The 13,642-nt window shown below is 39.7% G+C and overlaps 1 protein-coding gene across 1 annotated transcript in view; it reads left to right on the top strand.

Moving 5' to 3' along the window:
- The window catches only part of PIK3C2G (phosphatidylinositol-4-phosphate 3-kinase catalytic subunit type 2 gamma), a 654,890-nt gene that overhangs the window by 127,262 nt on the left and 513,986 nt on the right, over positions 1 to 13,642 (top strand). Inside the window, exon 13 of the mRNA XM_007944442.1 lies at positions 9,359 to 9,473. Within this exon, the coding sequence (XP_007942633.1) occupies positions 9,359 to 9,473 (115 nt within the window). The remainder of the gene's footprint in view (positions 1 to 9,358; positions 9,474 to 13,642) is intronic.

Genomic DNA, 13,642 nt, shown 5'->3' with positions numbered 1-13,642 from the left:
CTTGCCATTTAGAAGTTCTATAACTGCACAGTCTTTTCCCTCTTTTTTGTTTGTAGTTGTCCTCACTTGCCAATTGATGTCTCTGGTTCCCTGTTTATAATCTTGTAAGCTCATTTTACTTTGGATATGTCCATAGCTGTGGTTTCTGTGTTATGTCATCTTCTGTATCAATGGTTGGTTGTTATTTGCTATTTTTGGTTCTCTGTTCAAAGGACTCCGTTTAGTATCTCTTATAAGGTTGGTCTGGTTTTAATAAATTCCCTTAATTTCTGCTTATCTAGAAATCTCCTAATTTCACCATCTTATTTGAGGGATAGTTTTGCTGGGTATAGAATTCTTGGTGGGAAATTTTTCTCTTTCAGGATGTTATACGTACCATCCCTTTGTCTTCTCGTTTGCATGGTTTTTGCCTAGAAATCAGAGCTTACTGGTTGTCCTTTGTAAGTAGCTTTTTGTTTTTCCCATGCTGCTTTCAGGATTCTGTCTTTATCTTCGGTTTTGATAAGTTTGATGATGATATGTCTTGGTGATTTTCTTTTGGAGTCTATCTTATTTGGGGTTCGTTGGACTTCCTGAATGGATACATTTTCATCTTTCATCATATCAGGAAAGTTCTCCTCCAACAAATCTTGGACAATTTTCTCAGTGGTTTTATTTTTCTCTTCCTGTTCTGGAATTGCAATGACACGTAAGTTATTCCTTTTGATGGTATCCCACATGAACCTTAGCCTTTTTTCATTTTGTTTTTATTTTTTTCTGATTGATCCCTTTCCAAAAAGTATTTAGGTATTTGTCTTCAGTCTCATTAATTCTGTCTTCCATTGCATCAATTCTACTCCTTGCCCTTCCAATGTGTTATATATTTCTGACAATTTAGTATTAATCTTCTGTATTTCTGTCTGTTGATTTAGAATCATTTCTAATTTTTCATTTATTTTGTCAATTTGTTCTTGTATTTTCTTCCAAAATTCTTCTAGGGTTTTTTCTGTGTTTTCTTTGGTCTGTCTCTCAGTCCTTTAAAGATACCTAAATATAATTCCTTTGAAATCCTTATAAGAGACTTCCAATGCTGCTTCTTCCTCAGGGATGTGTTCTCGGTCTTTATCCTGGTCCCTTGTTTCTACCACTTTATCTTGTTTCTCTGTGTGGACTGTGATGGTCTCTTGTCTCTGAAATATTGTGGTGTAGTTGTATTTAGATCTCTGTTAACTGTTTTTGAAGAGCAGCCAAGGGTAATTCAGGCTCTTCTTGGTGTTTTTTTTTATCATTGGCCTATTGGTGGATGTGTTATACTGGGTTCTCTAGAGAAACAAAAAACAGCAAAGCTTATATATTTATACATACATACATATATATATATATATATATATATATATATATATATAGAGAGAGAGAGAGAGAGAGAGAGAGAGAGAGAGAAATTTATCTTAGGAAAATGGCTCACAAACGTATAGAAGCCGGCAAGTCCAAAGTCCCTGGAGTGAATGTCAGGTTGGAGGCTTTTCTGAGCTTCTGCAACCACAGGGGCTGAGAAGCTCAAGGCTGGCAGGCAGTACACTGGCTACTGACTCCATAAAATGATGAATCCAAGATCTCCAAGCCAAATGGTGGACTTCTCACTCACGGATGGTTGTAGGCAGCACAACAGAATCCCGATCCATGGAAGAATGTATCTCTTCCCAGGATGTCCCTGGATATCCTGGAAACAGGCCACACCCATAGGGAAACTCCCCTTTAACAGATTGGCCACTCAGAACACAGTCATCTGATCCCATCATGGGAACAGCCACACAGAACTGGGTCCAGCCAAATTGACACACATCTCCAACTATCACAGTGGAGAAGGAGGTGGTGGCTCTTGTTCAGTAAGTGAAGTTGCAGTAGATGTGTGGGTATTTGTGTCTTATGGGTACTGTTACTGTCTCACATTCAGTTAGACAAAAATGACAGTTGAATAACCAAAAAACTAAAAGCACATGGACAAAAAATACACCATGTAATCACACAGGAACAGTAACAAAAAAAAAAAATTAAAAAGGGAAAAATGATGAAGAAAAAGCAAGAAAACCTGCAATATCTGGGGATAGGGCAATAAAAGAAAAAAGGTAGAGAAGGATAATAATGAAGAAAAAAATGGGAAAAATACAAAAAGATAAATAAGTAACAGGGTTAGCCACAAGAAAAAAAAGAAAGAAAACAAATTTTTGCAACCAGGAAAAGGGAAAAGGGAAAAGAAAAAAAGCTGAAAACTAGGAGGGAAAGAATAAATAATAATAGTAAAAAGAACAAAAGTATTAATATTAATAGTTGTTTTAAAACAGACAAAAATAAGCAAAGTAAAAAGAAGAGAAAAAAAAAGAAAAAGAAAAAAATCAGGGGAGGGCAGGGCAGGGCACCCAGTTTCCATCAGAGCACACAGACTGGGATGGAGTTCCTATGGGCCCAGAAGGTGGGTGGGGGTGGGGGATGGCTGCACCTCAGTTCACCAAGTGGGTGTGGGATATAAGAGTAACAAGGGGAATGTCGCACCTTTTCAGTCATCCAGGTCCAGAGTGTCCTTGGGGTTGCTGGCAAGCAGAACCGGTTCTTAAGCCCCTGGAATCTGGGAAAGCACTGTTTCTTTAAATATCCAAAATGGTCAAGCCGCTTGTAAACATTCAAAATGGCTGCACCTTCCAAACAGGCAAAAGTCCACAGGTCAGCCTGCTTTCCTCTTTGCTTCTGCTTCACCTTTTATTCCCCAGACACCAGAGCAGTCCTCTGTGCAGTCCCTGGCTAGCAGGGCTGATTTTTAGGTTAATTCTTTGGTCCTACCACCACTCAGCAATCTCCAAGCTGTCTATGCCATCAGGATCACTCAGGATCGCTGCCAGACCACAGCTCCATATATCTCCTTTATTGGTATTTTCATGCAAATTTTTCTGCTAGTTGGGGTTTAGTCCACTTCTGTATCCTTCCCTTCAGGGCTCAGGGTTCCAGGGTCATCTTTTGTGTCTGTGTTAATTGGTTCCCCTTTTCTTTGTTGAAGAAGATCTGTGCAGTCTTTCTACCTATTCCGCCATATTTGCAAATACCTCCTACTATCTTCTTTCGGTACTTCCTACATTATTCAATACTTTCCCCATACAATCCTTCAATATTGCAACCCAAGGCTCATATATTTCTTCAGTTCTTTCAGCTTGAGAATGCTGAGAGTGTTCTTCCCTTTTGGTTTCCTAACCCCAGGTCTTTGCACATTTCATTATAATGCTTTATTTTATCTTCTCCATCCACTCTTTGAAATCTTCTGTTCAGCTCTTCTACTTGATCATTTCTTCCATTTGCTTGTTTTAATTTTCTCCAGCTTCAACTTGAACTTGCATATGAGCAATTGATGGTTTGTTTCAGTCAGCAATTGGCCTTGTTCAATCTGATATTATTGAACTTCTCTATTATCTCCTTCCACAGATGTAGTTGGTTTGATTCTTCTGTAGTCAATGTGGCTAGGTCCACGTGTGTAGTCGTTGTATGTATTGTTGAAAAATATATATATTTGCAATGAATAAGTCATTGGTCTTCCAAAATTCTGTCATGCACTCCCCTGAATTGTAACTCAGCATTTCTAAAATTGTGGTAAACTCCTTCAGTGAAGAGAGTCTCAACCTTATCTGAACAATAAAGTCTCCTGAGAGATATACCCAAATAGACACAAAGCACAAATTTCTCCAAGTGTTCTAATTTATTTGATCTGTGCAAGGACCTGGGTGTCAGTATTTTCAAAGCTCCTCAGCTGACTTACAGCTAGAAAATTAGAATATTTTACAGAAGCTCTGGTAGCATAGTAACCAGAAGGCTGGCAGTTCAAACCTACCAACCACTCCTCGGAAGGAAGGTGGGCAATCTACTTCTGTAGTGATACCACCTCAGAAACCTAAGGAGGGGTCTCTATGAGTTGGGTCTGACTCCACAGCACATAACAACAACAACAATACAAGAAACCTAAAATAAATCTTAATCTCAAAATAATTTGATTTCTTACACAATTGAATTATTTTTCCAGATACATCCTTAATATATAATAACAAAAATGGTTTTGGGTGAGACTTATTAAAAATAAATCCTTCCTGACCAAGACAGACACTCATAACTCCCCTAATTTAAGTATCTCATTTATGGAGGAAAACCTTTGAGATGAATGAAGGTTAAGGATTACCATACTATGGAGAAATACAACAAGAACCAAAATGCAGGTCTTCTGACTTTTCTACATGTCTTGCTACATTATGCTGCATCCATTCCTACCCCAACAACCACACTTTACTCCATGAACACACTGTGAAAATCTTACCACAGTACAAGGGGCTTCTGCCTCAGCCTCAGTTACACTGCTCTGAGGCATGAAACCCGTTAAGGGCAGACTCCCATAAACATTTTAATAACCTCATATCCTCTGGTCTTGTTGGCTATCCAGTTCTGGAGTCTTTTGTATTCTGAGTCCAAAAGTCATGCCATGGATACATAGAATCCTAAGATAAAATAATGACTCAATCCAAACCTTTATTTTACTGTTTGAGGAATCTGGGCCTAGAGAGGGCAAACCAGCCCATCTGCTCTCTTGATCCTACAGATTTTGGTTTTCTTTTTCTAGTCAAATGAATTTATGGAACATTTAAATTGAAAAGATCCTTAAGAATATTCCAGAACAAGTGTTTTGTAGTGTTATGTTTAGCAATGTTATGCTTTTTCTAATGAAATCTTATTCAAAAATCACAAAGTAATTAAAAAAAAGATCAACAGTGAGATGCTTTGCCATAGTCCCTGAGTGCCTGGAGAAAGCTGTGAGTGGGAGGGCCATTTAAAGTTCTGAAGTTCAACCCTGCTCTTTTTCTTATACTTTCTTGACCCACACCTGCATCAAGTGGTCTGTTTCATTCTGCCCCAATGTGTTAAGATTAAGGCCAGGGTGACTGGTGATTCAGACTTGTTAAAGAAAAGAAATGGCAGATCTTTAGAGTAGATTCTTGAATCCCCATGTCTTCTGTAGATATCAGCATAGATCATTCAAATTCTAATAGTGAAGTTAAGCCAAGACATATAAATAAGGTAGAGCTACAAATATGACTAATTCAATTTAGATGGAAGAAATAAATGCAATTAAGATATCATACTCTAACTAATGAGGAAAAAAATAATTTTCCCTCTATGATAAAATATTAGCCAATTCAATAATCTAACTAGTCCTTTTGGAAGTATGCATTCTCTTTGGGGAGAAAATACTTGGTCACTCAGATGGTGAGACTTGACAGCTACACTCTAATTCTCTTTCTAAGAGGGTATCAGGATGCACAGGATCAGAAAAGAAACAGATCTTTTGTCCTGACTTTTAATATCCAAAATGATACTGCTTTTTAAGCTGGTTGCTACTTGCCCAGAAGGAATTTATAGTTGAAGCCTGCAGCCAATGGAATTCATGGTTTGGACTCTGCCAGGTTGACTGTTGCTTGGTAATACTCCCTGGTTGATGTGTGTTCTCAAAGGTACCATAGACCCATCCGAGATCTGCCTGCTGCTCTCAGTTGACAACAGTTTGGATTATCTAATCAGATGCCCTCACCACAGAGACCCCTGATACTCATCATGTGATGCCCTGTCCAGAAATAACCCCTAAGATAATCCTCCCCCTAGATATCTTTAGCTGTTTCCAGATTCTAACTTTTCTATCAAGACTCAAAATCTATTCTTCTAGAAGGATTATAAGAAAATATATACCCACCAATGTTTACAAATTATATTTTCTTGGTAAATACTTCTTAACAATATATTTAGATATGGGAACTAGAGAAAACAAGCATCAGGAAGCTAAATGTTTAAAGAGAACTTTATTTGTTGGATTTTTTGGTCATGTTTTGCAAGGTATCTGTTAGATTACAAGATGGAAGTCTATGTTGTTTTTAAAAAGACTCACTTGATGCCCTAAAGTTGTTTGTAAATTTTAATTTTGTTGACTTTCAGTCCTACCTTTTCAATTTGTTATATTAAAATCAAAGGCTTTTCTTAATTTTCATTGAAACATTTCAGCAATATTCTGACTCATAAATACAGCCAGGTATAACTTCTTTAAAAATTCCTATTAGGATCTTTGAATTTGGATGTTATCAAAGCTGTTAAAACCATTTGCAAATTATTTGCCATGTAGTCTTTGCTGTATGCATTTTCATTTATGGTAATTTACACCAGATTTTTGAAAATTTAGGATATGAATAATCTGTTTATGAATAAGAAAGCATTTCCTCTATGAAGTTCCCACAGCTATTTTTATTGTCTAGATCTTATATTAATTTAAGACTTGTTACCCCTCCTTGGGTTTCTGAGGCAGTATCACTATAGAAGTAGATTGCCCAATTTTCCTTCCGAGGAGTGGCTTGTGGGTTTGAACCGCCAGCCTTCTAGTTAGTAGTTAAATGCCTTAGGCACTACACCACCAGAGAGCCTTCTATAAATTTAGTCCTCATATATTCAGAGGTACACAGGGAATTTAGACACTCTATGTGATAGTTGGATCTGTGTGTCACCTTGGCTGGACCACAGTGCTATGTGGTTTAAGCAATTGTGATGTGGGTTGTTCCAATGATGGGATCAGATGTATATGGTTTGAGCATCCAATCTGTTGAAAGGGAGTATCCCTAGGGGTGTGGCCTGCTTCCAATATATTTATGAACATCCTGGCAAAAGAGATACTCTTCTGTGGATCAGGATTCTGTTGTGCTGCCTACAACTGTCTGTGAGTGAACAATCCATCATTTGGCCCGGAGATCTTGGATTCGTCATTCATTGGAGTAAATAGCCAGTATACTGCCTGCCAACCTTGAGTTCCTCAACCCCTGAAGCTGCGTGAGTCAGGAAAAGCCTCCAGCTTGATGTTTGATCCAAGAACATGGGATTTGCCAGCTTCTATAAGTGTGTGAGCCGTTTTTCTAAGATAAATTTCTCTTTCTCTCTCTATATAAAAGCTTTACTGGTCTTATTTCTCTAGAGAACCCAGTCTAATACATTCTACAAAGCAAAAATGTTCTGAAGAGTTAAAGTCTTTATTGACTCTGAGGCAATTGTAACTCCTATAAATAAATCTGATACTTTTAATCCCAACTTGCAGTCACTATTGTTGGCAGTTAAGAAGGAATGCTATCTGTTAGATACCATTATGGAAACTTTCTTTTTTCCATGTGGCAAATAAATATAGCCATCTATGAAGATATCAACAACATGTGATATATTAGAAATGAACTATTAATAAGTATTTTTGCTTGTGGAATACTGTTATTTCTCTTCTAGCTACTAAATATAGTCACTATGGTAGTTAATTATGTTTACATTTTAAAGAAAATATTTACTGATTGTGGTAGTTACGTTTATGTGTTATCTTGGCTGGGCCTGGTTGAGTGGCTTGCTAGGTTCATGTAGTATTCCCCATGATGAGACTGGTAATCAACTTCATGGTGGAATATACTGTGAGCAGTTGAGTACCTGCCTTAAGGATGTGGTCTGCTTCCTTTATGTAAGGAGAAGCCTTGGGGAATGGTCTCTCGCTTATAGCATATTTGAGCACTGCATGTAGCCATGTCATTGTTTGGCAGCCTGCTATGCTCTGCCACCCTTGGACTTTCAATGGACTTGAATTCATGACCTGCCATGTGGTTTGGCAACATTGGGACTGTGCCTTTTTATTTGTCAACCTTGAGCTTGTCAGTCTCAGCAACCAGCAGCTGTCTGAGAAAAAAAAAGCCTTTCACTCCAGTGGGCCAGGAGCAGGAGGCAGATCTGAAGCCCAAGGTTGAGGGGTTTTTACCCAGCCCCTACAGTCTGGCACTTTGAACTCAGACTTAAAGCCTCCAAACTGTTAGAGAATAAACTCCTGTTTGTTCAGCCATCCCATTCGTGGTACATTCTTGTTAGAGCAGCACAAGGTGAACAAAATAGAATATGGTACCGAGAGAGTGGGGTGCTGCTCTGACAGATACCTAAAATGTGGAAACAGGAGTGGAATGTGTCCTTGACCCAAGACACTGGCAAAGAGACCCTGACATGCAGCATGAAAGATGGCAGCAGCAGAGCCAAGAGACTGGCAGAGAGATACCATCAGAGAGATCAACATGAGAGATGGCAATAGCAGAGCCCAGAGACCGGCATTAAATAGCAACAGGCTTATCAGCCTACGGAGAAGAAAGCCGGGTACCATTGCGCAGGCAGCTTCCTGGTAGAGTGGGTTGCCTTCAGGCATTAATTGGTAGGAGAGACCGTCATGAAATAGAATAGTAGGTTGGCCAGCCCAAGGAGCAAGAAAGCTAGGTGTCCTTTGGGCAGGAAGATTTCTGGCGGAGTGGGTTGCCCTTGGACATAATTGGCAGAAGTGGAGAGACCAAGGAAACTGGAAGCAGAGCTGCCTCAGCCTCAAAGGGTAGGACCATGGCCTCTAGGGGTGGAACCACCATAGTCCCCTAGGTTTCAAAGAGTCAGATCTTCACCAATTTGGTTCTGGAGTGTGGGGCTGCTCATTCATGTGGGCCAGTAGGATGGAGCCATAGCCACTGCCCAAGAGAGAGGGGGCAGGGCTGCCATGCTCAGGAGGTAAAGGAACAGAGCCGCCAGGCCAAGGAGGTGAGACCATCACTCAGGAACTAGGGGATTAGAGCCACCCGGTGAAGGAGATCTGTACAGGTGCCAAGTTGACAAGGGATGGGATTGTTGTAGTTATGTTTGTGTCAACTTGGCTGGGCCTGGTTGAGTGGCTGGGCAGCTGGCTTTAACATTCCCCATGTGATGAGGCTGGTAATCAATTCCATTGTAGAATCTACTATAAGCAGCTGAGTAGCTGTCTTAGGGATGGGTCTGCTCCCTTTATACAAGAAAAAGCCTTGGGGAATGTTCTCTAGCTTATGGCACATTGAACCCTACATGTAGCTGTGTCATTGTTTGACAGCCTACCATGATCTTCTGACCTTGGGACTTTCAATGGATTTGAATTCATGGCCTGCTGTGTGGTTTGGTAATATCAGGACTGTGCCTTTTTACTTGTTAACCTTGGGCTTGTCAGTCTCAGCCGCCAGCAGCTGTCTGAGTGAAGAAAAGCCTCTAGCTCCAGTGGGCCAGTAACAGAAGGCAGAGCTGAAGGCCACGATTAAGGGGCTTTCACCCAGTCCCTAGAGCCTGGCACTTTAAACTCAGACTTAAAGCCTCCAAACTGTTAGAGAATAAACTCGTTTGTTCAAGTATCCCATTTGTGTGGTATATTGTCTGTTAGAGCAGCACTAGGTACTGAAACACAGCTAATAATAATTTCCCTTCTAAAGTGACTTTTGTCCATATGTGTTGTCTCTTGCAGAAAACCCATTATTGGGTCTAAGCTGTTCAGTATGACATTACAGAGTGAGCCTCCCATAGAAATGATAGCTCCAGGAGTGTGGGATATAAGTCAGCTATCCCCAGTGACCCTGCAGGTAAGTGCCAAGCTATAAGATTGAAGTACACACAGCAAGTATTGGTTGATGAGTAACTTGCTGTTGATTACAGAAAAAAATTTTCTTCTGAGTTCACACATTTTCATAGTCATTTTATATTCCAGCCTGCTGGGGTTTGTGAAACCTCTACTGCATTATTTTGCATTCAGTACACTTAAAGCTCTTTTCTCACAATCTATATAACAGCCCTTTCAAGCCATTATACATAAAACATGACCATGAAGGAGGAAGGTGGATTGTTGCCATTAGTATACTCATTATATGCATTTATTTTGCTTTCCATTGTCTAAAAACAGTCATTGCTGTGTATCATTAACTTGGTACCTAAATTGCACCTGCCACTGTATTTTGTCATGTTTATTTAAACTCTCTTCTATTGTATATTTTCCAAATGATTAACAATTAGCTGAGATGTTGAGGAGCAACTGCAAACAAATCTACATATTACCTTTTTTTTTTTTTTAACTACCATTTCTACTTTCTGTTATTTGTTATTATGAGTGAAAGATGGTCAGAGATCCCAGGCTTTGTTCCTTACTACTGTTAGCTCCTCATATGATAATGGTTTATAATACTTGCTTATCATATTGGTCAGATATCTGAAGCATGAATATTCCTATGCAAGGAATAAGAACTTTTACCTCTACAGGAAAAAAAAAAAAAAAAACAGGAACTGCTATCTGGGCAGCATCCTCTAGAGCAGTATTTCTCAACCTCAGCACTACTGACATTTTGGACCAGATCATTCTTTGCTGTGGGAGGCCCTCCTGTGCACTGTACATTGTTTAGCAGCATCCCTGGCTTAAACTGCCTAGATGCCAGTAGCACCACTCCAAATGTCCTCTATGGACAAAATTTCTCTCAGCTGAGAATCATTGCTCTAGGAGCTCTGGTAGCATAGTGCCTAAGGCACTTGACTGCTAACCAGAAGACTGGAAGTTCAAACCCACCAGCCACTCCTCGGAAGGAAGGTTGGGCAATCTACTCCGCAGTTATACCACCTCGGAAACCCAAGGAGGGGTTGCTATGAGTCAGGTCTGACTCAATGGCACATAACAACAACAGGGGAAACTAGTGGAAATTCTTGGCTCTGAAGTTTCTCATTTGGTTGTAAAGAATGTGGGAAACAGAATTTGGTGAGATGTACAGTAAGATGTTGAAAATGGAAGGAAAAGTTAATAGTAAGAAAAATGTACCAGCCACTATGAAGTAAGGAAGAAGGCCTTACCAGACATCCCCCGAATGCCTACTTTTAATTTGTGAAAATGGTGATAAGAAATAGTGGTTGGCATAACATCAGTGAGTCAATACATGATGACTTAATGATTAGCAGATAGCCTGTTAAAACAGTACAAAAATAGAGGGTGTTCTTATGGATTAAATCGTGTCCCTCAAAAATATGTGTTGTAAATCCTAACCCCTATACCTGTGGTTATAATCCTATTTGGGAATGATCTTTTTGTGATATTAATGAGACCATATTAATGTATGATATATCTTATAAATCAATTTCTTTTGAGGTAAATTAAAAAAAGAGATTAACCAAACAAGTGAGCAAGCAGAGAGAAGTGAAGATAAATGTCATGGCACATGATGATGACCAAGGAGGCAAAGAATGACAGCTTAAAAGATAAGGACCTTCCCCCAGAGCCAACAGAGAGAGAAAACATTCCCCTAGAACTAGTGAATGATTTTGGACTTCTAATCTAAACTGTGGGAGCTCTGGTAGCATAGTGGCTAAGACACTTGCTTGCTAACCAGACTGCTGGTGGTTCAAACCCACCAGCCACTCCTCAGAAGGAAGGTTGGGCAATCCTACTTCCGTAGTGATACTGCCTCGGAAACCCAAGGAGGGGTCGCTATGAGTCGGGGCCAACTCGGCACATAACAACAACAACAACAACCTAAACTGTGAGAGAATAATTTCCTTGTGCTTAAAGCCACGCACTTGTGGTACATTCTGTAAGATAACTAAGAAAGGACTCATAATAAGCTTGTTAAATACACTCTACACATAAGGAAGAATTGCAAAATGCTGGTGGTTCAATTCCATCATATTTCTTATACATTTAATCCATGACTACTATGGTAGTTAAGGTTATGTGTCAACTTGGCTGGGCCTGGTTTTGAGTAGCTGAGCAAGTGGATATAGTATTCCCCGTGATGAGCCTGGTAATCAACTCCATAGTGGAATCTACTGTTGCAGCTGAGTAGCTGCCTTAGGGATGTGGTGTGCTCCCAGTATATAAGGAGAAGCTTTAGGAATGGTCTGTAGCATTTGGCATGCTTAAACTCTGCATGTAGCCAAATCATTATTCAGCAGCCTCCCATGCTGTCTCCTGATCTTGGGACTCTTAATGGACTTGAAGCAAGGGCCTGCCATGTGGTTTGGTAACATTGGTACTGTGCCTTTTTATTGGTTGACCTTGGGTTTGTCAGCCTCAGCAGCCAGCTGCCTGAGTGAAGAGATGCCTACAGCTTCACTGGGCCAGGAACAAGAGGCAGAGCTGAAGACAAATGTCTAGGAACTATCACTTAGCCCCTTGAGCCCAGCACTCTGAATTCAGATTTCTAGCCTCCAAAATTGTAAGAGAATAAACTCTTGTTTGTTAAAGCCATCTATTTGTGGTATTTCTGTTAGAGCAGCATGAGGTAACCAACACAATTACTATGCACTAGACATTGTGATGGAAGCTCTGGTAGCATAGTGGCTAAGGCACTTGACTGCTAACCAGAAGGCTGGTTGTGCTTGAAAGGAAGATGGGGCAATCTGCTTCCATAGTGATACTGCCTTGGAAACCCAAGGAGGGGTCGCTATGAGTCAGGTCCGACTGGATGCACACAACAACAACAACAACAACAACAACAGACATTGTGATGAGCAGCATTACAAAAATAAGTGGATGTATAATGCCAAGACAGAGATTTCAAGAAATGCAATCATGGATTATAGCTGGGAAAACAGACTTTCACAACTCAGTCTGATGTGATGTGACAAAAGCTGTGTCCATTGTAGGGTAATAACACAGCGGGGATAGCAGTGAATATTTCTGAGGGAAGACAAGGAAATGTATGAAGTTTGGGAACAGACTCCCAGAGGGTGTGACAATTGTATGCCTTTTGTAGAGAGAGTAAATCTCATTGAGCAATGTAAACAAAGAGAGTGATAAAATCATAGAGGAATAGCATGTGTAAACATGCAGAATCAGAAAAAGGGTAGCAATTTTCAAAGTTAGCTAAGACTAAAAAAAAATTATATGAGGTACAGTGGGCAATGGTAAAGGGTGGTAAACCATTATGATCCCAGCCTGGGTACTAAATTTGGACAAGTTTATCTGTTCAATGAGGAGTCAGAAAGTTGTGTTTGTTTTTTTTTCTGGGAAGGTGGTAGAAGATGTTCTAGAAACACAGAAGACTGAATACATGGAAACTTGTCATAAAAATATCTTAGTGATCTATGTTAGAGATCATAAGGAACAAATCTAAGAAAAAAATAAAGGGTGGATTTTAGCAGCTTTTGTAAACAGAAAAGGGCACAACTGTATGAAAGAAATAAATATGAAAATATAGATTAAAATGGGACTTCCTGAGTCAACAGCAGTGCCTTTAACTCAAATAAAGAATGCAGGAGAAAAAACAGACTTCAACAGAGTATTATGGTGAATTCAGTTTGGGATACATTGCATTTTATATATCAATGGGGAGTCCAGATGGTGATACATTCTTTGAAAGAATGAATGCATTTTTTTTTTTTTTAACTAAACTCCATCTTTCCAGATCCAAATTACCTCACCTTTAACAAACCTTTAGGATATCTGACTTTAATGATGATTATTTAATGGTGGATATAAATTAGTAGTACTGTAGTGCCTAAGCCATTTGACTGCTAACCACAAGGCTGGCGGTCCAAACCCACCAGCCACTCCTTGGAAGGAAGGTTCAGCAGTGATACTGCCTCAGAAACCCAAGGAGGGGTCTCTGTGAGTTAGGTCTGATTCGATGGCAGTGTGTTTGATGTGGTTTTTTGGTTATAAATTAGTGAGTTTGAGGGATAATTGAGGTAGGTGTCTATGCAGTATGGGGTAGGGAGAAGAAAATGAGATAGTCATATTAGTCTCTATTTGATTCTTTTCAGATGAGGGCATAAA

This window comes from Orycteropus afer, unplaced genomic scaffold (assembly GCF_000298275.1).
Source record: "Orycteropus afer afer isolate SDZICR_OR568_19922 unplaced genomic scaffold, OryAfe1.0 scaffold00126, whole genome shotgun sequence".
Lineage (NCBI taxonomy): Eukaryota > Metazoa > Chordata > Mammalia > Tubulidentata > Orycteropodidae > Orycteropus > Orycteropus afer.
The sequence above is the reverse complement of the archived record's forward strand: the minus strand, read 5'-3'. Positions and strand labels throughout refer to the sequence as shown.